Below are 12930 nucleotides of genomic sequence, written 5' to 3'. Positions count from 1 at the left end.
GGCAGCCCTGGGTTGCGTTGGGTTCCCATGGATATTTGGGAGGTGCTATGTGTCATTTTAAAGGGACATGCATTTTCAGTACCTCCAGTCGGCTGCCGTCCTTAAGATTCGCTACAGCCGATCATCTCTGCATCCTTCACTCCGTCTGTGAAGCTTTTGTCTGGCTCTCCTCTTCCTCTGAACCTGGCAGTTCTGATCTTCGTCCCGTCCATTGTCCAGTACATTACCCATCCCTCCTGTCTAACGATGTAAAATAACTGAGTCCAAACTAAGCATGTGATCCTGTTTTTAGCTTTAGCTATTACAAATAAGAATCAGCAGCACCAGATAAAACTGACATTATTTATATTTGTTGTTGAAGGATTCAGGGGTTTTTATTGTCATGCTAGCTCACGGTTTCTTGGATGTGGTACAAAATTCGCACCCTAACCCCAAAATATTATTCAGAATGGTTACATGGTCACAGTCATGAACATAAGCCAAAATAAGTTTATTCTGTGTGATAAAACTGTTGCCGTTATCATACCTGTAGTTAAACTGATTCCTGCTTAATTGGTTTTTCCGGCTCCTCTGTCTTCCAATTGATGAAACACCTTTGATGCTGATGACTGACCCATTTTTCAAGATCAATGCTGGGGTTTTTTCTGCTCTTATTTTAAAATCTTATTTTATTTTTATGGTCACACATGTATGATTTCAAATGTAGCTGAGTGAAATGCAAAACAAGCTCAAGAAGAAGTAAAAGTTCAATTTTTGTGAACAGCTTAAAGTACAAACACATTGTACTTAATTACAGTAATGAGAGCAGCTAGTTATTTTCCAGCCCCGTCCTAAATAAACTACAGCGTCTTGCCCTTTTCTGTCCAGAATGCAAGCAAAAATGGCTCCATCTCAGCCTTTAACACGATTGGTCATGTTTTAAATGCTCTCGGTGATGTTTTAAGTGACTTTGTCATTTATAGTGCTAATTGATCCAGTGTTTGCAAAGGTCAGGATGAGAGAAAAACAGGAAGATGATTTTGGAGGTGAAAAGTTGGTGGGAGGAGCATGGAAATGTTGCTGAAACACAGGTGGAGTCGCCGGACTTGTTGGGTTTTATCAACACACATCAGGTTTCCGTAGCTCCTCGCAGCTACAGCAGGGCGGTCTGAGCCCAGACACAGAGCTGAGTGAAGCTGACACTTCACTCAGCCCAGACACAGAGCTATCGGAGAGCAAAGCTGATCCTCAGACCGCAGGATGAACAGAGAGGAGCTGGCTCTAAATGCAATGGGGGACTATGAGGTAAGTGGGCTTCTTCATCCCAATCTCACTACATCACAGGATCGAAGCTAATATAACTTTACTTCTGTTAACGAAATAAGTTCATGTCAAACAAAACACTAAGGAGATTGTTAATGGAAAACCCAGATAAATATTTAAATAAATTATATTTTCAGTAGTTTGACTACTGAATAAATTTGGGGTTTGATATACCACAGACAAAATCAGCAGCACAAGAGCAATAATGACAGGCTTTAAGAAATTTACCAGTTAATCTGTGAATAACCCATTGACTGAAAAGAGTCACATCCGCCTGGACTCCAAGAAAGGGGCGTTGGAATTTGACCAAACCTGTGTTACAACTCCTAGATTCACTTTTCCTGCAGCAAATCCAGAAAATCCAGGGCTCTGTTTTCTAAAGGATCTTACATTGTTTATTTAATGGATCTTTTTAATGAATCATATCTCTCAGATTTATATTTATATTTATACACAATATCTACAGTATATCTCTTGCTATAACCCCTTATAGTCCATACATACATAGTCTTGTACATCTGTGAATAAATATTTATATCTCGTAGAGCACTTCTGGATAGATGCAAACTACATCTCGTTGCTTGTACTTGTGACAGTGCAATGACAATAAAGTTGAATTCTATTCTATTCTATTCTATTCAGAATCTTCACAGGAAAAAAAAACAACATGTCTATTCATAACTGTGGTGAATACCGTCGCACTTGGAAGCATTGTGTTGAGGTGAATGAAAGCGTTGCAGTGAGAGTGACACCCAAGTGACTTATCGTCCAGTCATGTGTGTGACTGGGCAGAGCTGCACGCCTTCATTGTGTTTTAATTGTAAGTTCCCATCAGTGAAAGTCGAAGCAGACAGCTGTGCTGACCAGATCTGTCCTAAAATGTATCTGCTGAACTTAAAATGTACTCTTCACATTCACAATTTAATTATTTTTACCAACCCCGATTGCTTTTAGCAACAAGATTAGAGCTCATGAGACTACAGCAGACTTTCTTCAAGGGATGTTTGTCTTTCAGTTCCAGATTATGTCCATTGGGTCACGTTTACCGTTGGGAACAATAACCTTTGCTTTTCATTAATCCCACATTTCTTTATTAGAATATGTCCTATTTGTGTGACGTTATATTTAAATATTAAGCGTCATTTTTTTGTTCTTCACAGCTGCAAGAGCAAAATTATAATTAACAGAAGTAGCCTTTAAAACATCAGTCACAGTCCATAAAATGTGTTTATGTTTAGTGAATTGAGCTACAGTATTGAAATTGAATTACTTTTTAGTAATATTAACTGAGTTAAAGTTATTGCATGTTATTCTTTAGTTCTTTGCACATTGAGCTTAAATGGGAATCTAGGATATGAAAATTGCTAAAGATGTATCAAAAAATATTCCAAAGTGGCTTTTAAAAGGGAGACCACTTTTGCTTTTACAAATCAAGTTTATTAAATTGGCATCGCAAATTTAATCAGCAAGACAGTTCCGTTTACTTTGTGTGATGAAAACATAAAACAATTACCAAACCAAACAAAAAGGAAACATTAGAATTCAGACTATAATTAATCAGTGCTACAGTTATTAATAATCAAAGTTAACTCTAGATAAATGGGGGTTTAGTCTTGATTTATAGTGTTTCAGCGTTTTTGCAGTTTTTTGAGAGTTGGTTCTAGATTAAACCGAATGCAGCTTCCGGACCCAGTCCAGTACCAAAGAGTCTGACCCAGCGCTCCAGTGGTTTCAGTAATTCACGGTGTCTGTCATTGAACAGTTTGATGAGGGCAGTCTGAGCGCTGTGGTAACCATGGAAATCAGACAGAAAGATGTCAGAGTGGTTGATCATTGTTAAGAAAACTGTTTAACTGTTGAAACAGTTTTTTCTTTTTTTAAATTAAGATTTGAGATTAGCCTGTAATCTCAAAACCCTTACAGAAGTGATTTGTCCAGATTGATGTGTTTTTAACAATATTTCTGGTAACTACTGAAGGAAAACACCCGATGGGAGGAATGAGTTTACTACTTGCATCAGATCAGATGCAAGTTTTCTTAAGGAAAGCTAAAAAAAAAAAAAAAAAGCTTTCATATACAACTAAAGTTCATAACAGTTTGAACTTTGAATTTAATGAATGAAATAATATTTAGCTCCGTTTCTAACTTGTTTCATTATGGAAGCCAGTCAGCTTAGCTCAGAGCAGTGGAGGGAGGACATGCAGCTACAACATGCATGTTGTAGCTCATGAAACCCGGGAGGAGAACGCAGCACATGCTGGGTTCTCTGGCCTGTCCCTCCTGCTCAGGTCAGCCATCACCTGTCGCAGCGACACTCTCGCGTTCTTCATGCTGCCACACCCAAATGGATAACATGTGAAAACATGACGGTGTTTGGAAGAAAAAAAATAAAAATCATAGAGACACAGAAAGAAGATCTCCAAATCTTCTTATCCTGTGACATGTTGGTGAGAGTGAATGTTGTCTTTGCCTTTCAGGGTCAGTCTGGTAAAAGGCTTTACTCCTTTGACATGAACCACTATGCCACTAAGAAGAGTGCAGCTCAGAGCATGCTGGACGTTGCTCTGCTGATGGCCAACTCGTCCCAGCTGAAGACCATCCTGCATGTGGGCCCAGAGTACCGCTTCTACGTCCCTCTCATCGTTCTGCTCGCTCTGTCCATCACGCTGCAGGTGGTGGTGGGACTGCTGCTCGTCTTTATTGGCAAGTGATTCGTTTTTCATTTTGAGTTCTGAGTGTCTGATGGGGGACGGGGTTATTTAAGGTCAACCATGATTCTGTTCAGGCGCTGTTAATGGGAAGAGGCAACAGTTTTCTACTGTGTTTGGTTCGGATTAATGTCGATTTACTGTGTGTATAAATGGAAATAGCAAAACAATGGACAGTGTTCTGTATAATAAATGACTTTATTATAAGTCAAACTAAAGATCGGCATGATAAATCTCTACTGAGCGCACGTAAAACCAACGCCTTTCGTGAAAAAGCAACCAGTAGCCTAAAATATAGGATTTTAGCCGCTACATACATAAACTAAAAATCTAGCTTTGTCTGCCTCAAAGAGACTGAACAGTTGGGAGGGCTGAGTGAAAACATCGAACTGAAACATCCAACAAAACTCTGGACATTTTTCTTTTTCATATGAAATGAATCCATTGTCTTTATTCTTCTCAGTTTATGCATTTAATAATAATCAATCATTTTTATTGCCATTATGGAAACCAATGTAATAAAATACTTGGACTACAATGAAACTGGGTGATAAATAGAACCAGAGAGCATTTAATGCCCTTATGGCTGCCGGGTATAAACTGCTCTTCAGTCTGTTTGTCGTTGCTTTTATGCTCCTGTTTCTGCAGCCAGATGGCAGCAGTTGGAACAAATCGTGATCAGGGAGTGAGGAGTCTTTTAAAACGTTCCTGGTTTCCTGAGGCAGTGGGATCTGTGGAGATCTTCAAGAGAAAGCAGAGAGCAGCTGATGGTCCTCTGGGCAGATTGTGTGATTCTCTGGAGAGTCTTCCTCTCTGCTGCTGTGCAGCTGGAGAACCACAGAGACAATGGCAGACGATGCTTTCAATAGAGCATCGATGGAAGGACACCAGTTTTTGAGAAATATTGTTTCTCCTGAGGACTCTCAGGAAATAGAGTCTCTTTGGGCTTTCTTTGCCAGTTCTGCTGTGTTTACATCCCAGATCAGGTTATGAACTCCCAGGAAACTGAAGTTTGACACCCTATCAACCTGATCTCCAGAGAAGCACAGTGGTTGAATATCTCTTTTAATTCTCCTAAAATCCATGAGCTCCTTGTTCTTGGCTGTGTTCAGGATCAGGTTGTCTGTGCACCACGCTGTCAGTCGCTCCACCTCATTCCTGTAGACAGACTCATTTCCCCCCTGAGATGAGACCCACTACAGTTGTGCTGTCTGCAAATTTAGCAAGGATGCTACATTAACGGACTGAAACACAATCGTGTGTGTACAGCGTGAAGAGCAGAGGGCTCAACACAGAGCTGAGTAGGGGCCCATACTGACTCTGCCAGTTTGTACACCAGTCTGTCTGTCAGGGAGGATGGTATGAAAATCAAGGTGTAAAATAACGTTAGATTTGTGTTTTACGATTTAAAGACCTTTGAACTGCCTCGTTGCAAATACTGAGCAATAAAAGTAAACTTGACTGATTGATTGATGAGCTAATTCTTTAAAACTTCACTTTCTTTGTAACGTGAATATGATCAGTTATTTGTTTACAGTGTGTCAGGGCCATTTTAGGTGGAGTAAATTTCTAAAAAAACTATCATAAAATTTTGGCCTTTTTTACATAAACGTCTCACTTTTGCAAATCAGAAAATGTCCTTGTTTTTTTCTCGAATATTTCTGAGATGAAGTTAAAAGTTTTTGAGGTTTTTTTTGTGGCAAAAGTGTACTCCATTTTCTTCTGTCTGCAATGACCCTGATGCTCCACTGTAGTAATCTGATAGAGAAACCAAGCTGTTTCTGTTTCAATGTGTTTTATGTTCACAAATATTTTGGTAAAAATACAGAAATAAATAGCAGTTTGGATTTATACATTATTTAACAACTCGGTTGTCTGAAAATCTACATTTTGACTGTTTAAACATGAAGAAAAAAAATGTGTAAAAAAAAAAAATTTGATATTTCTTTAAAATGTTAGGCTTGATTATATTTTGGAGCTCATGCTCTCTGACCTCTGACCTGTAGGTCCACAGATGTAGCGTTCACTACTAAACAGCCACCAGGGGGCGATAAAGACACTCTCACGCTTTCCACAGTTTATTTTATTTTATTTTATTTTTTAGCTAAAGCTTCTACCCTTCAGTCTCAACATCACGTGAGGTTTAAAGTTTCATGACGTTCACGCAGTTTTGTTTCGCAGTGAAGTATAATCTGAATGACGAACGGAAACGAACCAAGCTGGAGACGATGAACAACATGGCCACGGTGTTCGTCTTCTTCACGGTTCTCATCAACATCTTCATCGCCGCGCTCGGGTTCCAGGGCCAGTCGATGAGGTGGGTCACAGCAACACACCACACACACACCACACACACACACAGTCACACACCAACACCTACCATAACTTATAATGACGCTTTGTTTTCTATTTTTAATGTTTTTTTCCCCTCTGTCTTCACAGCGCACCTGTCATCCCCTTAGAACCTCAGCTGCCTCCTTTGCCTGTTAACCTGACTAAAACCCGGGCCCTACAGGAAACTACGGCCCCTCACGTTCTTATTTAACATTATTTTTTGTTTTAAATATATATGCAAACTGCTCGTCCCCATACTTTTGAATCATAAATGTAATGCCTGTTTTTCTTATGTTTTACAAACATTTTTTTTTCTGGGTACTTTTTATTCTAAAATATAAAACAGTCTTCAGTCTTTGATGTGGGTTTAAGAACACAAACAATGATGCTTTATTGACAAAACAAATATGGAATTCATTATGGGGGAAAAAAAACAGTTCAGTACTGAAAAAAAAAATCATTTCATTAAAAAAAAAAAATACAACAAACGCCAAAACTGAATTCAATCCAGTTTTTTTTTTTTTTTTTTTGGTGTTGTCACACACAGATTCACTTACAGGTACATAAATTCAGTTCTATCTTATTCATAATCCAGTTCACTCAGATGCAGATGCTAATGCAAATTGGAAGAAGTTATCCATCTAAGGGACTGATTGCTCTGGATCACTTTGCAGCAATCTGTAACGGGGATCAAGCACATGGCAACAGGGGGAAGGAATGACTCGCTTCCAACGGGAAGTAGCCTCAAGCAGAACCAGACTTAGTGTGAGAGGCCACCATGCTCTGTGATCCAGTTAGGGTTCAGAAGATGGAGCAGGAGCACAAACACGGACGCGATGGTCCAGCAGTACGCTCACAGTAAAGACGAAAGAGTACACAGATGTAAAGGCAGGCAGGTGTAGCTTAGTAGGGAAGTAGAATCAATCATAGTCATAATAAAGGAGCATGGTCGGGCTTGTTGTTGCCAAGCAGAATGACCGATTCTTAATGTTTCTGTTTCAGCAGACACTGCGGTGAAATGGAGTGTGAACTTTAGACCTTTAAAGCTTTCTGATCTGACTAATTGGGTAAAACATTACATTCCGAGAGAAGAAAAAAAAAAAACAAACACAAATAAGAATTACAAAGCCAGGAATCCGACGTCACATCACAGTGAGGAGGGTGTAGTAGCATCCAGCTGCCAACGCCGTCAGCGCCAGCACCGCTGGGACCACCACCGCTGGGACCACCACCCGTGTTTTTCCTGCCGCCTGCCGTCCGATCGGCCCTTTGACTTCCAGTCTGCTGAAATCGGTTGTTGTGTGGCTCACCTTCACAGATGCACTGAGACAGAGGAAGGGAAGAGTTAGATTTAGAGCCGGACAGAGACTTTTCTTTTTGCCTTAAACGTGCAGGTATCAAAAAGCGGGCCTCATAGAGGAAGGTTCTGTTGGGTCTGTTGATCCGGTTCAGAGCTGGGAAATAAAAGATGAAACCGTTGTCACGGTTTTCAAGAATAATTTCTTAGATCATAAACTGAGATAAGATCTGCATTTTTACATAGTTTGATTAGAAGTTAATGATTTCTGTCCTGACATCATTTGGAAGATTTGCTATGTTGAAGATCAATGATATAAATTGAAATTTAAACACAAATTTATTATATCAAAACTAGACTTAAATCAAGTTTTGCGTGAACGTATTCCTGTCATTTCATCCTCTAGTATGTGAGATTGGTGTCCGTAGTTAATGCACTTTCTATTCCTTACATCAGATTGGTAAGCATTTAGATTTTTTTTGATTCTTTTATTATGAATCTAATATCCATCTCACTTATTGTTTAGAAAAACGTAAGCTTCAAGAGAAGTGGTGGGAATGTAAAGGAAACGAAGCAGCCTCTGCGCTTTTCAAAACAACCCAACACTCACCGTGTGAGCTGTTGTTCTGGTTTTGGATCAGTGCCGCTGCTTTGGTTGAACCCGGACGAAGGAATCCTGGACATAGAAAAGGAAGCACAAGATTCACCTTTTCATAAAAAGCATCAAATTTAAATAAACACGTTGCAACAAAGTTTAATTTCAAAACCAGACCAGTTGAAACAGTTTCTTCGTGGTCGTTCAGCCGGTCCAAACCTTAGTTTGGTTTTCAATAAAGAATTGAATATTTCCACTGCATTGGATTCTGAAGGCAGCTGAGAGTTGGCAGTGGACGCTCCTGACGAGGACCACGTGACTCTCCGCGTGATGGTGGTGACATAAAAAAGTGACCTTTGACCTCAACAAGCCACAGTACCCTGGGGTCATCCAGGACACGACTATCTGATTGGGAAGAAGACAACCGGACTTCTTCGATTGCTTCACCTCCCATCCAAAACGGCTTCTTCAGTTCCGCCGTCAATATTCTCGCTCCGTCTCACGTCTGCTTGATGGTCAGGCTCAAAAAGCAACACTCACGCTTCGGCTCGGTCCGGTGGCTGACCTCCGTTCTGCTCAGAGCCGGGCAAAAGCTGCGCTGACGGATCGGCCGAGGCCTTCTTTCTTTTCTGTCAAAATGAAAAAGACATTGTTGAGATTATTAGAACGTCAGTGGCTTCGGGAGAAGAAATATTTATACTTGGCACAAAAAAAAAAAAAAAAAGACGTTTTTAAGATCAGGACTCACCGGTTGGCGACATACGATGAACGTGATTTCCTCCTCTGCATGGCAACGACAGACATTCTTACACTTCTGAACTCGTATACACAAACTATCTGATTTACGTTGTCAGGATAAAATACAGCGAGTAAGTGAAGTATCCACAGAGTTTAGATAGTTTAAATAGCAGGTGACATCATCAAGCTTTCATTTGAAAAACGCAAATTGTGTAGTTGGCCAAAAAAACAAAACAAAACAAGAGGGAAGAACTGAGTTATCTGACTGAAGAGATTATTTTCTTTTCTTTACCAATGTGCTCCTGTTTCCTCCTTTGTGTCACAGTGCAGTAAGTGGCATAAAGCGGCTTAAAGGGTCAAAATGAGCTGATCTCCATCACTCATCTTCTCTCTGAGCAACGAGGAAGGGAAGGGGAAAAGCCACGGCGGCAGACTTAAAGGGAAACTATTTGGTGGATCAGTTGGATGAGATGGATCCTTCCTCCATAATTAACGTTTCTTCGTAGTTAAACCCTCGGGGGGAAAATGAAAGCGGTGGCTCGCACAAATATTCAGGTGCATTTCGTAAGAGCTGGAGATCAGATAAAGAACCACAACAACAGAGGAAAGGTTTTAAAGATCTCATTGTGTTTTCTGCGCATGCATGGGTTGGTTTCTGCTTGGTTGTCTAAAATCTGACTAAGTGGGAAAATGAAAAGAAAGTTTAAACATTGTTTATATCCAGACGTCCACTACAGGTTTGTTAGCAGTAAATAAATCAGAGATCTACTCTGTTTTAGCTAACAGGCTGGTCTGACCTCCTCTTTTGCTATTTCACCAGAACGTACAACTTCCAGAAGCCGTCAAGGTGGCGCTTTACGCAAGGCATTAAAAAACACTAAACAAAAAACCAAATTAAAGACCAGCTTTTTATTTGCTTATCTCTTTTGCTTAGGAATATTTGGGATTTGGATGATTAGGGGACAAACCGCTGCATGCACTGAAATGGGTGCAAATTCCAGGAGTTTGACGCGAAACCAAAATGCAGCAGTTTTATCAAACTTGACCCAAGTAAAAGATGAACTTCACGGTTTCGTCTGAGTGAAACACGCTACCTTCTTCTCTGTAGAAGGTCCGGTCGTTGGCCATGGCCTCCTCCAGCTTCCTCTCATACAGACCTCGAGTGGAGTCTGTGGGCGAAAGGTTCACAACGTCACAAAACACACGATTCGCGTCAAACCTTTACGGAAACCAGTGATAAAATAATGACAGCTAATACCTAAGCCAATGTAAAAATAACAATCATGTGATGCATTTCTTTTTTGTCAATAAATTAATAAATTATATCATGTGCTTTAAAAAAAAAAACACTATAAACTGTAATAACCATGTAATACTTGTACTAATCAAACAACTCAGTGTAGCTCATACTAATTAAACATTTCACCTTTAAGTGATCATTTTACACCTCTAAACAATAAACAAGCTTTTTGTGAAGCAGCTTCATTGGCTCTTGTAACCATATTTTGAATAAAAGTGAGAACTTTACCAAGCACTGTGCCTGTTGTTGACTGGCAAACATTGCAAAAAAAAAAAAAAAAACTACAACAAAAATAAAACATTCCCTATCAAAAGCAGAGCTATTTATGTAGAATCATCATCTGCAGGTTCTGAATAAGTAACTGAATAACAGCGGTGTAATGTAATGTAAAATGTATTTTTATTTTTAATGGAGCATCAATTCACAACTCGTGTCTCAGGGCACTTTACAAAAAAAAAAAAGTAAATAAAAGTAAAGTACCTCCATTCTATTTGATCCTAGTTGTGTAACAATGCATCAGTTTTATTTTATTAATTGGTTAAAAGGTTTTCTATCTAAGGTTAGATGACGTTGAGTCGTTTTGCCAAAGAACAGCTGCTGATGGTTGAACAGACAAAGCTACCGTGGAAGAATTACTGCCACCAGTCGGAGCCTCTCAGTTTGATACCTACTCACTACTGGTCCGTGCTTGATGCCGTAGTCTGTCAGTAAATCGCTGATCTGGGCATCGCTTTTCTTGCTGAGCGGGATCATGGCGAGGTGCGGGGTCCGGATCCGACAGTGAGCCGACAGGAGAGCGGGCTGAACGAGCAGAAACAGCCGGGGGGGAGGAAAAAAAATCAATCCATCACAAAAATGATAGAGCAACAAGAACGTCTCAAAAGTTGTATTTCCATCATTTTTGGTGCGACCGAAAACACGTCGTGACCTGAAGAGCTGGAGGAAGGTGCTCACCTGTCAGCAGTCAGCGGCCGGGTGCAGCAGAACAGGTGGAGGGTTGGAACTGGTGCAGCAGAACAGGTGGAGGGTTGGAACTGGTGCAGCAGGACAGGTGGAGGGTTGGAACGGGTGCAGCAGAACAGGTGGAGGGTTGGAACTGGTGCAGCGGGAAGGTGAACTGGGCGTTACTGTGTCAATCATTTTAATTTTCACAAGGGATGAAATGGGATTCTCTGTAACACAATCATTTAAAACCTGCACAAAAAGACCCAATCAGTAGATTAGAGGATTACCGACAAGTCCACTAGTTTTATGGAACTTCATCACTGAGTGAAAATCATAATATAGAATAATTAACCAGGGGTTGAAAACCTTTCAGGTGGAAGCCCCTGTTCCTTTTTTAGAAGCTCCAAATTATTGGAAGATGTACTTATAAAAATATCAAAATGCTTACAGTCATGTATTTCATAAAAGATATATATATATATATATATATATATATATATATATATATATATATATATATATATATATATATATATATATATTAACATTAATGTGTTCTCCTGTATTATCCTATATTGTCCAGGGGCTTCAGGGCTGATGTTACTTTTTAGCTGAGGTTGCTTTTTTTTTTTTTTGGAAAGTTACATGTTACAAACACATTACTAATAAGGTATATTTATTTATAATGCAGCCGACATGATGTGACAGAAGTAAGAAGCAGTAAAAGGACAAAATATCTTTTGATTCGGTTTGTAACTGAGAGGTTTCCAGGTAAAGCTGATAAAAAAGCTGCTGAACATTTAATACCTGAGACGAGGCTGAATCTGCCAGGCAGCAGTAACAACATTCAGCCTGGGCGGTTTGATTCTGAATCTGATTCTGATTCTGATTCTGAATCTGATTCTGATTCTGATTCTGAATCTGATTTTGAATCTGATTCTGAACCTTCATTCAACCAGGTGAGACGACTCGGTTCTGGTCCTCATTCTACAGCGCTGGCTGACCGAAGCAAAAGGCAGAATGTGCCATAAATGTTTATGGCAATTTTTTTTTTTATTATTTTAAATTTTTCACACTTTATTTTTCATTTTCATTGAGTGTTTTTTTCTTTTTATTCAACTATTATTCGGTCACAGTGTGGAGTGCTCTTCCTTGTTCTGTTCATCTAGTTTTTGCAAAGCTTGAAGGTTGTTTCTTTTTTTTGTCCATATGAATGAAGCACTGAAATATTTTTTCAGGTATGCTACAAACAGGTGTGTGGGTGTGTGTGTGTGTGTGTGTGTGTTTATACTTTCAGACTAACAATGTCTTTGCTCTCAGTAAGTCAAACTGAAAGAAGCCTCTGTTTTCATTTTGTGCATTGATTCTAGAGAAGTTTGGCACAAAGACAGAAGAAAACCCCAAGGACACAAGCTGATAATCTGGACTCACCAGAACCTGACGCGTGTCACTTCCTCCTCTGCACACAAACATAATTACACAGACACCTGAAGCTATGCTCGTCTGAGGAGTTCATTGCAACATTTTGATGCAGCAAGAGGAATTTTAAAAATAGTTTTTCCAGAGAAAAGAAACGTCAGATGGCTGCCTAGATATCCATACACAGATATGCACGACGTGGGAAGAGAGGATATAGTAGGAAACATTCTATTAGATCAGCATTAGGTGTTTTTCATGCTTTGGTTCTTCGTTTTACTTCACTTATGTTGCT

At 39.7% G+C, this 12930-nt stretch overlaps 2 protein-coding genes across 2 annotated transcripts in view; one reads left to right on the top strand and one right to left on the bottom strand.

Moving 5' to 3' along the window:
• The window catches only part of LOC116721371 (tumor necrosis factor receptor superfamily member 14-like), a 1133408-nt gene that overhangs the window by 72879 nt on the left and 1047599 nt on the right, over positions 1-12930 (bottom strand). The gene's annotated exons all lie outside the window — the stretch shown is intronic.
• LOC116721517 (ninjurin-2) lies at positions 648-6699 on the top strand. The gene is made up of 4 exons (XM_032565306.1): positions 648-1284; positions 3780-4005; positions 6192-6327; positions 6453-6699. Exons 1-4 carry the CDS (start codon positions 1240-1242, stop codon positions 6553-6555), a joined length of 510 nt encoding a protein of 169 aa, XP_032421197.1. The 5' UTR covers positions 648-1239; the 3' UTR covers positions 6556-6699.

Source organism: Xiphophorus hellerii, chromosome 1 (genome assembly GCF_003331165.1).
Source record: "Xiphophorus hellerii strain 12219 chromosome 1, Xiphophorus_hellerii-4.1, whole genome shotgun sequence".
In the NCBI taxonomy this organism is placed as follows: domain Eukaryota; kingdom Metazoa; phylum Chordata; class Actinopteri; order Cyprinodontiformes; family Poeciliidae; genus Xiphophorus; species Xiphophorus hellerii.
This window is presented reverse-complemented; position numbering and strand designations above follow the sequence as displayed.

Bases quoted from the DNA above. Each gene is read 5' to 3' on its own strand.
- LOC116721517 (XM_032565306.1), top strand. From the start codon at position 1,240: ATGAACAGAGAGGAGCTGGCTCTAAATGCAATGGGGGACTATGAG. The intron at 4,006-6,191 runs GCAAGTGATTCG...TTTGTTTCGCAG, and splicing joins ACTGCTGCTCGTCTTTATTG to TGAAGTATAATCTGAATGAC. The intron at 6,328-6,452 runs GTGGGTCACAGC...CTGTCTTCACAG, and splicing joins TTCCAGGGCCAGTCGATGAG to CGCACCTGTCATCCCCTTAG.